The sequence below is a fragment of the Mastigoproctus giganteus genome, chromosome 13 (assembly GCF_048544385.1).
Source record: "Mastigoproctus giganteus isolate SK-2022 chromosome 13, ASM4854438v1, whole genome shotgun sequence".
NCBI classification, from domain to species: domain Eukaryota; kingdom Metazoa; phylum Arthropoda; class Arachnida; order Uropygi; family Thelyphonidae; genus Mastigoproctus; species Mastigoproctus giganteus.
In genome coordinates, this window is record NC_143587.1 from 151,297,313 (window position 1) to 151,317,762 (window position 20,450).

The 20,450-nt window shown below is 39.6% G+C and overlaps 1 protein-coding gene across 4 annotated transcripts in view; it reads left to right on the forward strand.

Moving 5' to 3' along the window:
• The first annotated feature begins 328 nt into the window (after window positions 1-328).
• The window catches only part of Pfrx (6-phosphofructo-2-kinase/fructose-2,6-biphosphatase), a 345,736-nt gene continuing 325,614 nt past the window's right edge, over window positions 329-20,450 (forward strand). For all 4 annotated transcript variants that reach the window (XM_090387942.1, XM_090387944.1, XM_090387940.1 and 1 more), the window contains exon 1: window positions 329-433. In XM_090387942.1, coding sequence (XP_090244068.1) covers window positions 382-433 — 52 coding nt within the window. In that variant the 5' untranslated portion in view covers window positions 329-381. The remainder of the gene's footprint in view (window positions 434-20,450) is intronic.

Below are 20,450 nucleotides of genomic sequence, written 5' to 3' on the forward strand. Positions count from 1 at the left end.
CTATACAAAAATACATGTATTTTGCTATCTGGAAATATAACTGATCGCTGAACTCCCGCGATTATCGAGGTTCTGTTGTAGTCCACTCACGATTGCGCTGCACGTTCACATCCTGTACCATTATTGGGATGCTACTAAATTCCGCTTGAATAGTTGTGATTCAGATTAAAATGAGCCTTAAAAATTAGTATTTGTACGTGACTGGTCCGTCTCAATATCGCGCGATAAACGTAACGGTGCAGTGAATGTTGAAATTAAATGTAGTCACATGATGTTTTCCCCGTGAACGGCGGTATCAAGAGTGTGTCCATCGTAGCGTTTCAGTCATTTGCCTCCGTTTCACGAGTCGGTGGACGTTTGGTTTTGTAGCTGTTTGCCGGCATGTCTTCGGTTGATGTTTGCATCAATGGAACTAAGCCGTTTCCTATTAGAGGTAAAGGGTTATTTATTATTATTATTTTTTTCATATTTCATTTGAGTATTAAAAATGTCTAGTAGTTCTAAAATGCCAATTATTATAGGCTAAGATAAACAGTTGTATATTTATCAAATAAGTCAGAGTGATATCCTTGAAATCGGTTAATCTATGACGCTGTGTCACGCAATGGAGCACGTGCATTTATGATATGGAACCGGCAAAAATTACCAAAGCATAGCTGTTGTATTCTGGGTTAATTAATGTAACAATTTAGTTTTTAATTAAAAATTTCATCGGTTAATTTTCTTGCATTTCTTCTTACTTCTGTATACCTTTTATTGTGAAATGTTTCACTGAATTTCGGATTGTAAATTAATTTCTCTCGGATTTTTTAGTAATTCAAAATGCGCAGCAGATTTATTATAGTAATAATTTGATTAGCTCATTGTCACCGATTAACTTTTAAGTAAAAGAATGGTACCTAAATCTAAAGTTATTGGTCAATATACAAAATTTTGACATAAAATGGAATGCATATAATTCTGAAATATGCGGAATGAGTTTGAAACTGCTCTATATGTTACTTGATGTTTTTTTTTAATGTGGTTTATTTCCATATATGTGTGTGTGTGTGCATGCATGCATGTTGCAGGATAGTACCATGTATACATTCTATCCTACAACATGTTATTAAGTTAAATGAAAAGCATCTGATAAAGGGATGAAATCAGCATTCAGTGTGGCCCTCACCCCAAAATGGGCTTTACTGATATCAAGGACCCTTTCCATAAGTTTTTGATACGTGGAGACTAGAATTTTGCCCAACTCCTCCACTAAGGCATTGGCTAGTTTTGCTTGAACAAGGATGTTATGGCTATCAGTTGTTCCAAAACACCTCAGCAGTATTCATTTGGGCTGTGACCTGGAATTCGGCAGTATTCATTTGGACTGGAAATGTAGGTTTATCATATTATTCTGTTTAAGTCACTGTTATTCTGACTGCACTATACAGCTCAGCATATGCACTGTTATGCTGAGCTGTATACAGCCATTCTTCTAAAGAATTGTTACAATTAAGATTAAGGAGAATTGTTCAAAACACACTTTCAGCAATGAAACCATTGCTGAAACTAGTGGACTAAGTTCATATATGTGAAACAAGTGCATACCATTGTATTACTATTGTCACACTTCAGTACCTGAGAATGAAGGAAACATTGTTTGTTAGGCATACATCAAAGTTGTGTCCATCTCATACTTAGATTGTAAATCATTATTGTTATTATTATTAATACCCATATGCTGCAAGGAAGCCTGAGGCTTATGCTGCACCAGGAAAAAAAAAAAAAAAAATTCCCAAGTTACCCTGAGAGAGAGAGTCAAAAGTAGAAGGGAATCACCAAGAAAGAGAAGACTGGTGATATCCAGCTCAGGACCCTGGGTATGCCAAGCCCATACTCACCAGATGTGAGGCCCTGGGGTTGAATGATTCATCATTGTTCTGCCATTGTATTCAGTGTTTCCATTCTCAGCGCCAAGATAGATGGCTTTGGTTTATGAGAAACTGCATCAACATGGTACCTTATTCTACGAAGTTTTTTTTTTTTTTTTTTTTTGTTGGTTTTTGGTCCTTATCCAATTTTTTTCATCTGTCTCTGAATCAGCTCATTAAGTGGTTTTTGCATTTCCTTTCATTGTTTGTTTCAACCATCATCCAGTGGTGGTCTCCACAGCTTATGATGAATGGGAGGAATTAAAGAGAACAGTGGAATTGGGAGAAGTTTGCAGTGTAAGCATAGGCAATTGTGGAAGAAAGCACATATCTACTCAAAGAGCAGCTAATTATCTCTGCCATAACTGTATTTTTGATAGATTATCTTGTTCTAAAAGTCTTACCCAAACAGTGGAACAAAATAACTGGAATGGAATAAATGAGTAGAACTATAAGGAAAAGATAAAATAAAGTTGATCTGAAATCATGTCATCCAATGCCCACTAAACAATATTGGCAAATAGCATGTGTTATATAGGTTGAACATCATTGGCATGGAGTGCAGAAAGTTATTTATAATTCTGAAAAATAATTAATTCGAGTGGCAGCAATTGCTATAGAATTGTTTATAATTGCAGCAAATCTCTTGTTTCATGAATGATGAAGATTGATGTTTCTAGTTAATGTTGATGGTCTGGGGATGTTTTTCAGCAAATGGTGTGGTAAAATTGAAGTTCTTCAACAACATTGTGAATGCAACAATATAAAAGGATGAAATCCTAGCGAGGGAGAACTGTTCAACAGGGAATTCTTTTTTTCAAGATGACTACCCTATTTCACAAGCAAAGATTAGGTACATTTTTGTGATCCAAAAAATATTAAACCATTATCTTGGCCTGATAATTCACCAGATTTGAAAAATGATAAAAAAATCTATGGATGCAATTTTCATACATAGCACCTTGAATGTCTATATTACATTGAATGTCCATGTTCGTTACTTATAATGTGCAGCAAATTAAGAAAACTTAAAATTCTAATCATACACACACAGTTTTGTGACTTCAACAGTGGCAGATTAAGACCACAGGATCCTGAAAAACTGAATAGGTATTTTGCATGTACATTCACACATAAGAAATTCTTTAGGGAAGGGAATGCTAGAAGCTTATCAAACTCTAATGGGGAACTAAATGATTTTGATAACTTAGAGAGAAGTGAAACAAAAAATTGGTTAAGCAAGATTCAAAAAGGATGGGAATTATCCAGTTATGCTGAGGGAGACAGCAAAGCAAGTAAGCAAATCTTTAGCCATAATTATGAGAGTATCCTTAGATTTGGAAGGGGGGTTGTCCCTGTGGGCTAGAGATGTGCAAATGTATTCCCAGTTCACAAAGGGGAATCAACGAGCGACACTGAGTAATAAACAGACATGTTAGTTTAACTTCTGTTCAGAGAAAATAATGGAGTTGCTGGTTGATAAGTAATGCGGGGACCAGCTAGACAGGAGTTTAGTTATACTGCAGTCACAGCATATATTTGTTAAGAGGCACTCCTGTCTGACCAAGTTGATTGGATACTATGGTGCTGTAACAAAGGAATGATTCGAAAACTATGTTGATATGGATTTCAGGAAAGCTTCTGATACTGTTGCACATAAAACTGCTGTATAGATTTTAGCAGTGTGGCAATAAGGACAAGTTACTGCTATGGATAAAGGGATAGCTGAGTGGGAGAAGAAAGAGTGGTTATCAATGGACAGTGCTGTTTGTGGACTAATATTATTAGTGGAGTTGCGCACGGTTCAGTACTAGGCCCATTGTTGTGTTTAATAACGATATTAATGAAGACTAAGTTTAAATGATACAAAGGTTGTCGTGGTGGTTAATGATAGCAATCGTGATATGCTAATGCAGCGAGATCCAGAAAAATTAGGCAGATGAGCTGAGAAATGGCAAGTGAATTTTAACATGGATAAATGAGCTGATGCATATGTGTAGCAGTAATGCCAGATGAATGTACCAAGTACATTTTGCCACCACTCCAAAGTTTCTTGAGCAGTGCAGACAGGCTGCTAGGACAAATTGTGTTTTGTCACGATATACATGAATTTTCTTGCAGGTGATTTATCCTGAATCTGATCCCTTTGTATAAAGCAGTTTTACTGAAAAAAGATGAATGCGTGGAAAAAAAGTGTGTATATATAACCTAATAAAAAAAATTATTATAAGAAAAAAGTATAAAAATAGAATGCAAGTAGAGTGAGAATGCAGATTATGAATGAAGTAAGTGTCTGTCTCTTCTATTCTCGCACCGGGAAAGGGGGGGGGGAATTACTCCTCCCTTTGCCTGGCATTAGTTACCTAATGCCAGAGCAGGATGGGCAGTTTGACTTTCCTACTGGATTTGACACTTATAGACCTGACAACGATCACCGATGGAGACGTACTGCAGCTCTGCTGCCGACACGCCATTTGGCAATCTGAACTGGGTTCTCAAACCTGGTTCCCTTTAAAACCCCATCCCCAGGCAGGATGGGGGGGGGTAGAAAACACAGGTCTGTCTGCTCCCTTCCCTGGCTCCCCTATACTTTGCCTGGTGGGGCTTGTTCCCACTGACATCTTTGGGGATGCCTACTCTATCATCCCCATCCTTCTGCCTGTTTCCCCATAAGTTGCTGCTATCAATAAAAGGATGATTGACAGCAGTGTCAATAGACACTGCTGTTTACTGACTAATGTTAACATTGGAAGCTTTAAGGGTTAAGTGCCGGACACACTGTTTTCTTTAATTCTTAATGATATTTTAAGGGCACAAAAGGTGATATAGTTGTACACGTTGGCACTAATGATATTAAGAGTAGGAGACCAACGGAATTACTTAACAAGTACAGGTCACTGTTGAAAAAAAGCCGTGAATTAGGGGTGAATTTGAAAGTGTCTGCAATTCTGCCCAGACACGATAGGAGGGAGTATATGATGAGAGCTCTGTCGATCAATTCGGCCCTGGAAAGATTGTGCAAGGCTCAAGGGGTTGAATTTTTTTCAGCCTGGTCTGTACTTGTTAACAGGAGAGACTGCTTCTACAGGGATGGGATACACTTAAATAGAAAGGGTGCAAGAATATTTGCTGATGCTATCGAGGCAGTGTTAGGTGGGTCGGAAAACTGCTAGCTTGGGGGGATACAAGGACTAATAGATTAACAGTAGCCACTGGCAGAGGTGAAAGTGATTCTTGCACTGCTTCTATTGGAATGAGCAGCAGCCTGGAAAATAAGATGCAGGATATTTCAGAGACTGCTGGGAATCATTGGGGTACAAGTAAACACATGGGTTGTGTTAGGGTAGCTAAGAAAAAGAACAGGTGCATGTATACATCAATGCTAGGAGTTTAGTAAATGAATTTGAGGTATTGCTCAAAATATCAAAGGCAGATATTGTTGGGATTTCAGAGACGTGGTGTCACACAGATATAAGGAATGCAGAACTGGAATTTGGGGAGTACAATGTGTACAGAAAGGATAGGAAGGGAGGAGGGGTTATGCTATTAGTTAAGAAATACATAAAATTCAAGGAAGTGAAGCCAGTCGACATCGCTGGACAGTGCAGTGTCGAGTTAGTTTGGTGTGACATAAGCATTGGGAGATCAAAATTGAGAGTAGGAGTGTGCTATAGGCCTAATGACTCTGATGAGTATAATAAGAAACTGTACAGGGAAATAGAGTCGGCCAGTAAATCAGAGTCTTATAATGGGGGATTTTAATTGCCCAAATATTGACTGGAATTTGGGGGCTGGTCACTCACACACTAGCAAGGTTTTTGTGGATTTATTGGATGGTTGTTTTCTACATCAGCATGTTCGGGAGGCAACTAGAGGGAGTAATACTTTTGATTTGATTATCAGTAGTGATTCTTCATGAATTAAGAATCTGCAGATAAATGAACCAATAGGTGGCAGTGATCACAGTGTGCTGAAGTGGTATTTACTCAAAGAGGTAACTACCATTAGGGGTAAAGGGAAGGGTTATTGCTTTCGTAAAGGCGACTACGATGGACTGAGACAGTATTTAAATTCTATACAGTGGGACCAACTGATGATGTTACCAACGGAAAATTCAAAATGGGAAGCATTCAAAGGACTTATCGTGGAAGCTACTAGGCTTTACATACCAACTAAGAAATATTGTTCAAGGTTTAGGCCTAAATGGATGTCAGATGAACTAATGAGACATATGGCAGAGAAGAAAAATGCATGGGATACATACAAATTAACATGTGACACAGAAGCCTATGATACATATAAGTTGATCTGTAACCAAGCTACAAAGGAGGTTAGGCAGGCAAAGGCAGATTACGAGAAATCTTTGGCAAGGGATGCAAAGAAAAACAGCAAAGAGTTCTTTACTTATGTAAACTCTAGAAGGAAGGGGATGAATCAGATTGGTCCACTTGATATCGATGGGTCAACTGTTGATGACCCTGCTCGGGTAGCTAACAAACTAAATGAATATTTTGCATCGACATTCACACATGAGGAGTTATTCAGCGAGGGGAATGCCACAGGTGTATTCAACTCTGGCAGTAAGCTAGAGAATCTTGTAGTAACTGAGAGTAAAGTGGAGGAGAAATTGTTGAAGATAAACACAAGAAAGGCACCTGGGGTGGATGGGATCTATCCAGTTATATTAAAGGAGGCAGCAAAGGAAGTAAGCAAACCCTTAGCCGTAATTATGAGAGCTTCCTTGGACTCAGGGGAGGTACCCATGGACTGGAGATGTGCAAATGTGAGTCCAATTCACAAAGGAGGATCAAAGGCTGACACAAGTAATTATAAACCTGTGAGTTTAACTTCTGTTCCCGGAAAATTAATGGAGGCACTGGTTAAAGAAGCACTGCAGGATCATCTAGACAAGACTTCAGTTATAGCTCGGACACAGCATGGTTTTGTTAAGGGGAAGTCTTGCCTGACCAATTTGATTGGATACTATGATGCAGTCACAAAAGAACTGGATGCAGGGAATAACTTTGATATTATATACTTGGATCTTAGAAAGGCTTTTGATACTGTTGCACATGGAAGACTGCTGCACAAATTGGAGCAGTGTGGCATTGGAGGCAAATTTCTGCTATGGATAAAGGGGTGGTTGAGGGGGAGAAGACAGTGGTAATCAATGGACACTGCTCATCGTGGACTAATGTTATTAGTGGAGTCCTTCAGGGTTCAGTATTGGGTCCATTATTGTTTTCTGTATTTATAAATGATATTGATGATGGTATATCAAGCTTAATGTCCAAGTTTGCAGACGATACGAAGGTTGGCAGGGTTGTCAAGGACACTACTGACACTATGCTGCTGCAACAGGACCTGGAAAGGTTGAGCAGATGGGCTGAGAGGTGGCAAATGAAGTTTAACATTGACAAATGTAAAGTACTACATATGGGGGAAACAGCAACCCCAGAGCAACGTATCAAATCTGTGGTACTACACTGACAGTGGTAGAGAATGAAAGGGACCTGGGGGTGGTTGTGCAGGCAGATATGAAGTTCTCTGAGCAGTGCAGAGAGGTTGCAAGAATAGCTCATGGTGTATTGTCAATGATATATAAGAATTTTTCTAGCAGGGATAAGGAGGTGATTATTCCCTTGTATAAGGCAATGGTCAGGCCACACCTAGAGTACTGTATACAGGCCTGGAGGCCTCATTTCAAGAAGAATGTAGAGCTGCTGGAACGAGTACAGAGAAGGGCAACAAGATTAGTGAATGGAACAAAGGGGTGCTCTTATGAAGAAAGGCTTAAGTTTTGCAAATTAGTGTCTGGAGACTAGGCACTAGCGAGGTGATCTGATAGAGGTGTATAAAGCCTTGAAGGGTTTGAACATACTCAATGCTGATGGGATTCTTCCTCTTGCTCAGAATAATCGCCTGAGAGGGCATAAATTCAAATTGAGGAAAGACAGATGTAGGATAGACGTGCGGAAATTTGCCTTTAGCCAGCGGGTGGTTGGTTGGTGGAACAGACTTCCATCCCTTGTTGTGGAAGTTGATAGCCTAAATAAGTTTAAGGCTCAGCTGGACAGGCATTTCGAACGAACAGAGGGGTGAAGTGGAAGTGGTTATTTTTTTTTTTTTATTTTTTGGCTGATGCTGCATAAGCTTCCTTTCTTGCATCAAATGCCTCTACTAATGCTAATGCTAATATTGATGAAGGTATGTCAAGTATAATGGCTAAGTTTGCAGATGAGATGAATGTTGGTTGGTTAGTGATTAACAGTAATGATGGCATGCTACTGCAACAAGATCTAGAAAAATCAGATGGTTAGGTTGATTAGGCTGAAGCACTGGGAAAGAAAAATTGAGAATAGGAGTGCATTATAGACCTAATGACTCTGATAAATATAATGAACAACTGTACAGAGAAATAATGGGCCAGTAAGTCAGATTGTCTTATAATGGGGGAATTTACCTTCCCAGATATTGACTGGAACTTGTGAGTTGGTTACTCGCACAATAGAAAGTCTTTTGTGGATTTATTGGATGCTTGTTTTCTACAGCAGCATGTTCAAGAGGCAGCTAGAGGGAGTAATACTCTTGATCTGATTATCAGCATTGATTCTTAATGCATTAAGAATCTGCAGATAAAGGAACCACTAGGTGGCTGTGAACACAGTGTGTTTATGTGGGATTTACTCAAACATGCAATCAGAGGTAAAGGGAAGGGTTTTTACTTTTGTAAAAGGTGACTGCATTGGTTTCAGACAGTTTTTAAATTCTATACAGTGGGACCAGCTGATATTACCAACAGCAAATTCTAAATGGGAAGCATTCAAGGAATTAATTGTGGAAACTACTAGACTTTTCATACCGATTAAGAAATACTGTTCAAGGTTTAGGCCTAAATGGATGTCATACGAACTAATGAGACTCGTGGCCAGAGGCGTAGCTAGGTTTTTGGCACCCTTGGCAAATTCGTGGCTATGTGCCTTTTTTCAATAATTGGCAAAATCATAATAAATAATAACTATAGTCAGACCTCTGTTTAATGAACTTCTTTATAGTGAATTTTTTTTTAATTCCCCTTGGTCATTACATTTAATACAGTTTCTGTGGAACGAAGAAAATTTTCCATATAACGAATGGATTACGAAAGACTTAATTGCCTAGGAATTGTTTACACCTTCTGGTCCTTCAAGCAATTTACGCAATAGTGCTGTTGCTAACATGAATTAAAAGCTAAAGAGATTACCATCTACAACTTAGTGGTACCCGTAAAAACTATCCAGTTACCTGTCCCACGTACCGAGAAATCGAGCTGGTCAACTACCTTCTATGTATCCATAGCCAATGGGCAAATCGTGGCATATTCCACATTCGGACAATACGTGCTGGTCAACCTTCTACTGTAAGGCACCCTGTTAGAGATAGTCGGGACTCCTCCCCAGAATGAAATCTCAATTGAAGTGCAAAGTAGAACAAAACCCCCTTAGTTAAATTAAAATATGACAAAAGCCCTTATTTTTTCTGTTTTCACACTTTCAATTTAAATTTTAATAATGCAGTAATCCACCATTACAACAGCTTCAACGTGCTCTCAATAAACTCTGTGTGGCTATCTCTGAATGGCTTCTCTGTTAACCCCTTGAAGTGCAAAGTAATCTTTCTGATCCTGCAGATCTCCATAACTAATAAATATGGAGTACGCTAACTCTGTGATCATCAAAAGGTGTGACCAAGTTAATGACTTCAGGATTCTCTTCTCCAGCAGCAGCAGGCGCCTCCGTAGCCAGGTGGGCAGGAGCAGCAGTGCGTAGCACATGCCTCTTGATTAGACCGGGGTTCGAGCCCGAGCCCGTGCCCACCAAGTACGGAGGATGCGGAAAGGTCTGAGAATGACCACCGCATATCCCCGGAGCAATATGGCCTTAGTTGCTAATGCTCCTAAAAACCAGATAACAAACAATCTTCTCCAGTGCTAAATTTGATGCCCACGTCCTTAAAATCACTAGCAAAGCATTCAAAACATGAATTTATTGAACAGAACACCACATTCAAAAACTACAGATATACTGTTATCCTTTATAAAACTATTGTTCTGCCAATCCTTAAATTCAGTTCACCTATCTGGAATCCTCACACAAAGACTTTAATTAACAAAATTAAAGCAGTTCAAAGAAATTGTCCTTTACCTTACGTTCCATAATCCTCTATTTTATCACTCACGAATCGCTGTGTGATTACTTTCACCTAAGGCCTCTGTGCACTAGAAGAGTTCTTGCTGACATCGCCCTTCTAGCCAAAGTAAGCATCTGATATCCTTAGTAAAATCAAATTCAGTGCTCCTTGTAGGCAAGTCAGGAACTTTACACTGTTTCGCTTTGACTCTGCTACCACTGACTTTATGAAGTTCGGTCCACTGAACAGAATCAGCAAATGACTGACTTTTTTGACAGCTCCCAATCACTGATGGACTCCATCCACAAGTTTGCATCTACTCTTGAATTACATAGTGGCTAGCTCTCATCTAATTATTGTACTTGTCAACTTGGTCATATAAATGCTAATGTAAAATAATATATTTTTTTCCAATTACCATAAAAGAATAATTAATACAAAATAAACAACTGAAAACTTTATAATAAGTAGAGGTTATAAAGAAATAAATCAGTAAGAAGAATTAAATCCCTTATATTTAGGTGTTACTAGTAAAGCATTAGCAGAGGCATTTGATGCAAGAAAGCAAGCTTATGCAGCATCAGCCAAAAAAAAAACCACTTCCACTTTACCCCTTTGTTCTTTCAAAATACCTGTCCAGCTGAGCCTTAAACTTATTTAGGCTATCAACTTCCACGACAAGGGATGGAACTCTGTTCCACCAACCAACCACTCGCTGGCTAAAGGCAAATTTCCGCACATCTATCCTACATCTGTCTTTCCTCAATTTGAATTTATGCCCTCTCAGGTGATTTTTCTGAGCGAGAGGAAGAATCCCATCAGCATTGAGCATGCTCAAACCATTCAATGCTTTATACACCTCTATCAGATCACCTCGCTGGTGCCTGGTCTCCAGACACTAATTTGCAAAACTTAAGCCTTTCTTCGTAAGAGCACCCCTTTGTTCCATTCACTAATCTTGTTGCCCTTCTCTGTACTCGTTCCAGCAGCTCTACATCCTTCTTGAAATGAGGCCTCCAGACCTGTATACAGTACTCTAGGTGTGGCCTGACCATTGCCTTATACAAGGGAATAATCACCTCCTTATCCCTGCTAGAAAAATTCCTATATATCATTGACAATACACCATGAGCTACTCTTGCAGCCCGTCTGCACTGCTCAGAGAACTTCATATCTGCCTGCACAACACCCCCAGGTCCCTTTCATTCTCTACCACTGTCAGTGTAGTACCACAGAGTTGATACGTTGCTCTGGGGTTGCTGTTTCCCATGTGTAGTACTTTACATTTGTCAATGTTAAACTTCATTTGCCACCTCTCAGCCCATCTGCTCAACCTTTCCAGATCCTGTTGCAGCAGCATAGTGTCAGTAGTGTCCTTGACAACCCTGCCTACCTTTGTATCGTCTGCAAACTTCGACATTAAGCTTGATATACCATCATCAATATCATTTATGAATACAGAAAACAATAATGGACCCAACACTGAGCCCTGAGGGACTCCACTAATAACATTAGTCCACGACGAGCAGTGTCCATTGATTACCACTCTCTGTCTTCTCCCCCTCAGCCACCCCTTTATCCACAGCAGCAATTTGCCTCCAATGTCACACTGCTCCAATTTGTGCAGCAGTCTTCCATGTGCAACAGTATCAAAAGCCTTTCTAAGATCCAAGTATATAATATCAAAGTTATTCTCTGCATCCAGTTCCTTTGTGACTGCATCATAGTATCCAATCAAATTGGTCAGGCAAGACTTCCCCTTAACAAAACCATGCTGTGTCCGAGCTATAACTGAAGTCTTGTCTAAATGATCCTGCAGTGCTTCTTTAACTAGTGCCTCCATTAATTTTCCTGGAACAGAAGTTAAACTCACAGGTTTATAATTACTTGTGTCAGCCTTTGATCCTCCTTTGTGAATTGGGGTCACATTTGCACATCTCCAGTCTGTGGGTACCTCCCCTGAGTCCAAGGAAGCTCTCATAATTATGGCTAAGGGTTTGCTTACTTCCTCTGCTGCCTCCTTTAATATAACTGGATAAATCCCATCCACCCCAGGTGCCTTTCTTGTGTTTATCTTCAACAATTTCTCCTCCACTTTACTCTCAGTTATTACAAGATTCTCTAGCTTACTGCTAGAGTTGAATACACCTCTGGCTTTCCCCTCGCTAAATAACTCCTCATGTGTGAATGTCGATGCAAAATATTCATTTAGTTTGTTAGCTACCTGAGCAGGATCATCAACAGTTGACCCATCGATATCAAGTGGACCAATCTGATTCATCCCCATTCCTTCTAGAGTTTACATAAGTAAAGAACTCTTTGCTGTTTTTCTTTGCATCCCTTGCCAAAGATTTCTCGTAATCTGCCTTCGCCTGCCTAACCTCCTTTGTAACTTGGTTACAGATCAACTTGTATCTCTCATAGGCTTCTGTGTCATGTTTATTATTATTATTTGTTTTAGCAGTAACTTAACTTAATTTTGTTACCTCTTTTGTATATATGATTTTAATGTTTGAATCTATATCAATGTTTATCTTCCTGTTTGATTTCATATTATTGTTATCAACTCTGTTCATTGTTCTGCTTTCAGATATGCTATGCTGTTAATGGTTACCTGTTGTGTATCTTGTTATTAATAAAAATAAAAAAATTAGTGATATTGTGACCTTTATCACTTGTATTAGCAGCCTGTCAAGGATTAAATCAGAATTAACCTCAGGTCATTGTTGGGGAGGGCAAGTCAGCATTTAATTATTTTGCACCTATGTTTTGATTTCTCCAGTGTGTGGGTTCCATATGTGAGTTCCACATCAATTTGCAGGCATCCTCCACAATTGTCAGCATTTAATTATAAGAATTGTTCATTGTTCTGCTTTCAGATATGCTATGCTGTTAATGGTTACCTGTTGTGTATCTTGTTATTAATAAAAATAAAAAAATTAGTGATAATGTGACCTTTATCACTTGTATATTAGCAGCCTGTCAAGGATTAAATCAGAATTAACCTCAGGCCATTGTTGGGGAGGGCAAGTCAGCATTTAATTATTTTGCACCTATGTTTTGATTCCTCCAGTGTGTGGGTTCCATATGTGAGTTCCACATCAATTTGCAGGCATCCTCCACAATTGTCAGCATTTAATTATAAGAAGTACTTTCAATTGCTATATCAACGGGATTAACAAACCCACATAACTGTCTAACCTTGTATCTTAGCAGCCTGTCAGAAATTAAATCAAAAGTTAACAGATCTAGTCTGTTAACATCTGTGGGAATATACTGTTGTTGTGAGCGTTTTAGTGTTTCTAAAATTTGTTTATACTCTCTGAGTGACCTGAAAAATCGGGCTGTTTTCAACTACCACTGAGATCGTCAAGAACAATAAAGGAGGTTCTACACTGTGTGCAGAAGGCTACTTATACACCAAGAAGAGCTCAAAAGTACATGAATATGTTGGGAATGTTCTCAAAGGAATGCACTTTCTTGCAAAGTTGTGCTCATACAGATTTGGAGGTGAAGCAACCACTTTCTGTGAATGAACACAGCCATGACTGAACCATTTTCAGATTCTGTAGCTTACTGCTATTCAACTCTAGCAGTAAGCTACAGAATCTGGAAATAACTGGGAGTAAAGTGGAGGAGAAACTGTTGAAGATAAACACAAGAAAGGCACCCGGGATGGATGGGATCTATCCAGTTATATTAAAGGAGGCAGCAAAGGAAGTAAGCAAACCCTTAGCCATAATTATGAGAGCTTCCTTGGACTCAGGGGAGGTACCCATAGACTGGAAATGTGCAAATGTGACCCCAATTCACAAAGGAGGATCAAAGGCTGACACAAGTAATTATAGACCTGTGAGTTTAACTTCTGTTCCCGGAAAATTAATGGAGGCACTGGTTAAAGAAGCACTGCAGGATCATCTAGACAAGACTTCAGTTATAGCTCGGACACAGCATGGTTTTGTTAAGGGGAAGTCTTGCCTGACCAATTTGATTGGATACTATGATGCAGTCACAAAAGAACTGGATGCAGGGAATAACTTTGATATTATATACTTGGATCTTAGAAAGGCTTTTGATACTGTTGCACATGGAAGACTGCTGCACAAATTGGAGCAGTGTGGCATTGGAGGCAAATTTCTGCTATGGATAAAGGGGTGGTTGAGGGGGAGAAGACAGAGAGTGGTAATCAATGGACACTGCTCATCGTGGACTAATGTTATTAGTGGAGTCCCTCAGGGTTCAGTATTGGGTCCATTATTGTTTTCTGTATTTATAAATGATATTGATGATGGTATATCAAGCTTAATGTCCAAGTTTGCAGATGATACAAAGGTTGGCAGGGTTGTCAAGGACACTACTGACACTATGCTGCTGCAACAGGATCTGGAAAGGTTGAGCAGATGGGCTGAGAGGTGGCAAATGAAGTTTAACATTGACAAATGTAAAGTACTACACATGGGAAACAGCAACCCCAGAGCAACGTATCAACTCTGTGGTACTACACTGACAGTGGGTAGAGAATGAAAGGGACTTGGGGGTGGTTGTGCAGGCAGATATGAAGTTCTCTGAGCAGTGCAGACGGGCTGCAAGAGTAGCTCATGGAGTATTGTCAATGATATACAGGACTTTTTCCAGCAGGGATAAGGAGGTGATTATTCCATTGTATAAGGCAATGGTCAGGCCACACCTAGAGTACTGTATATAGGTCTGGAGGCCTCATTTCAAGAAGGATGTAGAGCTGCTGGAACGAGTACAGAGAAGGGCAACAAGATTAGTGAATGGAACAAAGGGGTACTCTTACGAAGAAAGGCTTAAGTTTTGCAAATTGCAGTGTCTGGAGACTAGGCACCAGCGAGGTGATCTGATAGAGGTGTATAAAGCCTTGAATGGTTTAAGCATGCTCAATGCTGATGGGATTCTTCCTCTCGCTCAGAAAAATCACCTGAGGGGGCACAAATTCAAATTGAGGAAAGGTCAATTAACTTTACTTGAAGATTAATTTGAAAATTGTTTTCTTCAAAAATGGTTTTACTGATTTTGATAATTTTATATTTTGTTCTTCCTTAAATAGTTGAGTTAATTGAAAATATAAAGACTGCCTAGTATGTAACTGGTGCTGCTGGCACCCTTATGCTTAAGGCAGTACAGTAGCAGGGTTGTTGTTGTTATTTGGTTTTTAGGAGCATTAGCAACTAAGGCCATATTGCTCCGGGAATATGCGGTGGTCATTCCCTGACCTTTCCACATCCTCCATATTTGGTGGTCACGGGCTCGAACCCCGGTCTAATCAAGAAGCGTGTGCTATGCACTGCTGCTCCTACCCACCTGGCTACGGAAGCACCATCACAGTAGCAGGAGAAGCTGAACTAAGTTCAGCTCTCCATGTTCTTCTGTCACTCAGTATTTAATGTTGATGGATCCCCAAATCCCAATATGCCTTGGGCCCCGGGAAGGTATAATGTGCCACCGCACCCTTTGCTCTCATCCCGATGTGACATCATCTAGGGGAGCCATTTCGTCAGCTAGCCTTGGTTATCAAAATAGCTTAGCACAGAAGTACCAAGTCAATGGTACCCTTTTGTCAGTGGTGCCCTTCTGATACCAGTGCCCTTGGCACCTGCCCCAAGGCATTCCTGTGCTACTGCTCATGGCAGATAGGAAAAATGCATAGGATATTATAAATTATCAGGTGACGCAGAAGACTATGGTAGATATAAGCTAGTCTGTAATCGGGTCACAAAAGAGGATAGGCAAGCAAAAGCAGGTTATGAGAAACCTTTGGCAAAGGATGAAAATAAAATTAGCAAAGACTTTTTTACTTTTGTAAACTCTAGAAGGAAGAGGATGAATCAGATTAGTTCACTTGATATCGATGGTTCGATTGTTGATGATCCTGCTGAGGAGCTGACAAATTGAATGAGTATTTGGCATCTACATTCACATTTGAGGAAGTCTGTATCGAAGGGGAGGCCAGAAGCAGTGTCTGATTGAGGTATACGGGCTTGCAAGGCCCTTTCCCGGAGCACCATTTTTTAAAGAGTCCAAGAACAATGAAGGAAAAAACATATATATTCTTAGTGAAGGGCACCAAAAAATCTGGCCAGTGCCAGAAGCTTATCAAACTCTAGTAAGGAGCTAAATGATTTTGTAATATCTGAGAGGAGAAATTGTTGAAGTTGAACATAAAGACACTTGTAGTGGATGGGATCTATCCAGTTATATTAAAGTACGCAGCAAAGGAATCAAGCAAATCCTTAGCCATAATTATGAAAGCTTCCTTGGACTCAGGGGAGGACCCACTGGATTGGAAATGTGTCCCCAAATCACAAATGGTGACATTGACACTGGATATGTTAGTTTAACTTCTGTTCTGGGGAAAATAATGGAGTCACTGCAGGATCATCTATCAAGACTGCAGTTAAAATCCAGACTCATTATGGGTTTGTTAAGAGGAAGTCTTGTCTGGCAAATTTGATTGGATATTATGATGTGGTCACAAAGTAACTGGATGTAAAAAATAATTTTGATATCATATACTTGAATTTTAGGAAAGCTTTTGATACTGTTGCACATGGAAGACTACTGTACCAATTGGAGCAGTATGTCATTAAGCGGCAAATTGCTGCTATGGATAAAGGGATGGTTAAGTGGGAGAAGATAGAGTGGTAATCAGTGGATAGTGCTCTTCATGGACTAATGTTATTAGTGGAGTCCCCTGGGGTTCGGTGTTGGGCTCGTTGTTTTCTGTATTTAACAATGATATTGATGAAGGTATATCAGGGTTAACATCCAAATTTTCAGATGATATGAAGGTTGGCAGAGTTGTTAATGATAGTAATGAGAGTACACTACTGCAACAGGATCTAGAAAAGTTGAGCAGATGGGCTGAGAGGTGGAAATTGAAGTTTAACATTGACAAATGTAAAGTACTGTATATGGGTAGCGGTAACCCCAGAGTAATGTGCCAACTGTGTGATAACCCCAGAGTAATGTGCCACTACTACTCTCAGGGTAGTGGAGAATGAAAAAGACCTGGGGGTAATTGTGCAGTCAGATATGAAGTTTTCTGAACAGTGTAGACAGATGCAAGTGTAGCTCATGGTGTCTTGTCAATGATATACTGGAATTTTGCTAGCAGGGATAAGGAGGTGATTATTCCCTTGTATGAGGCAATAATCAGGCCAGACCTTGAGTACTGCATACAGGTCTGGAGGCCTAATTTCAGGAAGGATGTAGAGCTGCTGGAACAAGTATAGAGAAGGGCAATAAGATTGGTGAGTGGAACAAAGGGTTGCTCTTATGAAAAAAGGCTTAAGTTCTGCAGATTGCAGCATCTAGAGACTAGGCACCTGTGAGGTGATCTGATTGGGATGTATAAGGCTTTGAATGGTTTGAGCAAGATCAATGGTGATGGGATTCTTTCTCTTGCTTAGATTACTCACATGAGAGGACATAAATTCAAACTGAGGAAAGAAAATTGTAGAAGAGGTGAGCAGAAATTTTCCTTTAACCAGTGGGGCGTTAATAGTTGGTACAAACTTCCATGTGTTGTAGTGAAGGTCGATAACTTAAATAAGTTTGAGGCTGAATGAGACAAGCATTTTGAGTGAATGGATGAGTGAAATGGGAATTTCTTTTATTATTTTTTTTTATTTGGCTGATGCTGTACAGTCCTGGACATGCGCAAGAGATACATTCCAGGACTTTGTACGTAAGTGGTGTTTTACGTGATTCAGGAATAACTAACTGTAGCAATAATAAAATATTGCTACTATATCCCTGATATGCCAAAATTACAAAAACCACATATCCTCAAAGAATGAAGAAAAATAGTTATTTTTCAATTAGTTCAATTTTAAAATTTGGGTACAGCAGTGAAGTAGCCAGAGTGGCACATAAGAAAAGAAAACATAAAAGGAAAGAACTAAAAACTCATGTTATTGTGCTATAAAAACTGATATGTATATCGTAGCCTTGGTTATTATAATTGACTTCATTGATGCTGATCCCTTCAACGCTTTTCGTATTTTGTCTTTGTCCATTATTATTTTGTTCACTATTGACACTGACAAATCTAAATTCCTCGCAATACCTGTTAATGTTTGGCCATTTTCATACATTCTTGTTATTTTAATTTTCTGATCCAAAATGATCGCTTTCCTTTTCTTGGTTGATTTACAGGTACCGTTGTCACTTATTCTCTTAGTTGTCACCACGATAACAGTCAAAATGAAACTTTCTGTAAAGAACTTCACAGGGTTAAGGTAGAAACACTATTATCATGTGAGCTCACATGCATGCGTTTTACTAAAGCACATTTCTGGAGATCCCTACCATAAAACAATTTCCAGTTTATTGGGCTTTTCTCTTAGTGTAATCAGTTATAAACTCTGTCTTTTTTGCATTTGCAATAATACAGATAGCTGGAATTCTTTGGGTTTTCCCATTATTATGGTGAAATGTGTGTCCCCTTCACTGAAATCTTCAGTCATATAAAAAACAATTTTTCAGCATCTTCTCTTCATTCCTATTTTTTAAGCTTCATAAACTTGTTACTCCGTACTCACTTGTGCAATTTGTGAGTTCTTTGTTCGTTGTTATTGATTGCGTATTATTATTTTTTACTGTATTAAATTTTACAATCCTAAAAAAAAAAAATTTGCGTAAGTCTGAAGTTATGTAGCTCAGGCTTACATAAGTCGGGGACTTGCTGTTATAAGTTTGCTTTCTTGAATCATGTGTCTCTACTATATTACTATATGTAGTATTATTATATATAGAAATACATGTTACATGTGAAGTATGCATGGAGTGCCCGAAGCTAACAATACTGCATTTAATTAATCAATTTCTTTTTTTTTTTTTTTTTCATGTAAATTGTATGGAAAAAGAAACACATTGTTCAAATTTCTATTTTTTTGTCTGATTTTAGAGAAATTTAAATGGCTTAGTAAATATTTGTTATTAGGCCCAAATATAAAATTTAATGAAAATCTGCCCATTTTCCGTCAAGTGGATGGACAGTGGACATAACCAATACATGGGCGTACACACACACACACACACACACACACACAGGGTGATTCACTACCAGTGCGACAAACTTGCAGGAGGTGTAGGGGGCACAAAGACAAATCGGAATCACATAGCATTGCAGGGTCCGAAATGCCTTCGTCGTGCGGTAGAGGACGTTGAACGGGAGGTCGCGTGAACAGCAATCCCGCTGGAAGTCAGCATTTGCGAACCGTTTCTGTCGAAGAAACCAAGTAGCAAAAGTCCTCCGGAGTGGATAATCCGCAGGCTCCAATGATTGGACACGTTGCAGTTGGTATGAACTGATTTGGTTTGTTGACAATATCCTCCATACAGTGGATTGGGAAATACCCAATCGTTGGCCTATCGCTCGAGTACTCGTACTCTGATTGCCTTCTGCAAGACGTAGGACATTCTCCTCATTTCTGGTGTCCTCGTCGTTCGCTCTCGATTCATGGTACCTCTCGTGAAACAACCAGTCTCACGTAACCTTCTGTGCACACGTGCAAAAATCATATGATGAGGAGCATGCCTGTGCGGGAAACGTTCCTGATACAAGCGCAGAGTGGCGCGCCCGTTACAGTCTGCAGCTCCATACGCGAGGTGGACGTTGGCCAGTTGAACGTTTGAATACTCGTCCATCCTACTGCATCGGGAACCAGTTCGCAAATGCTGACTTCCAGCGGGATCGCTGTTCACGCGACCTCCTGTTCAACGTCCTCTATCGCATGACGAAGGCATTTTGGACCCTGCAATGCTATGTGATTCCGATTTGTCTTTGTGCCCCCTACACCTCCTGCAAGTTTGTCACACTGGTAGTGAATCGCCCTATATATATATATATATATATATATATATATATATATACACACACACACACAGGGTGTCTCAAAAATATTGGTACAAATTAGGGGAGGTAGGTAACATCTAAAGGAATGTGAATCGCATAGGAACCCATAACCGGAAATGTCACCGTAAGTCTGTAGACGGTGCAGTAGTCGCCTGCACAAAGAGCATGCATCAATATACGAACTGTGAGCTGGGAGACATGCACCTAGTGTATGGATTAGCAGAGAGCAATGGACGAGCCACTCAATGAATTTATGGAGAACTCTTCCCAGACATACATGTACCGGACCACCGTTTGTTTGCACGTGTGCATCAAAATTTATGCGATTAGGGGTCATTTAGAGGTAAGGAGTAGTGCAGGCAGACCACGTTTGATGCGAACTCCTGCCATGGAAGAAAGTATGTTTAATGCCGTCCAGAATAATCCTACTACCTGCACACGTGCCACTGCCTTAGGAGTGTCTCATTGCAGTGTACAGCGTGTCTGGC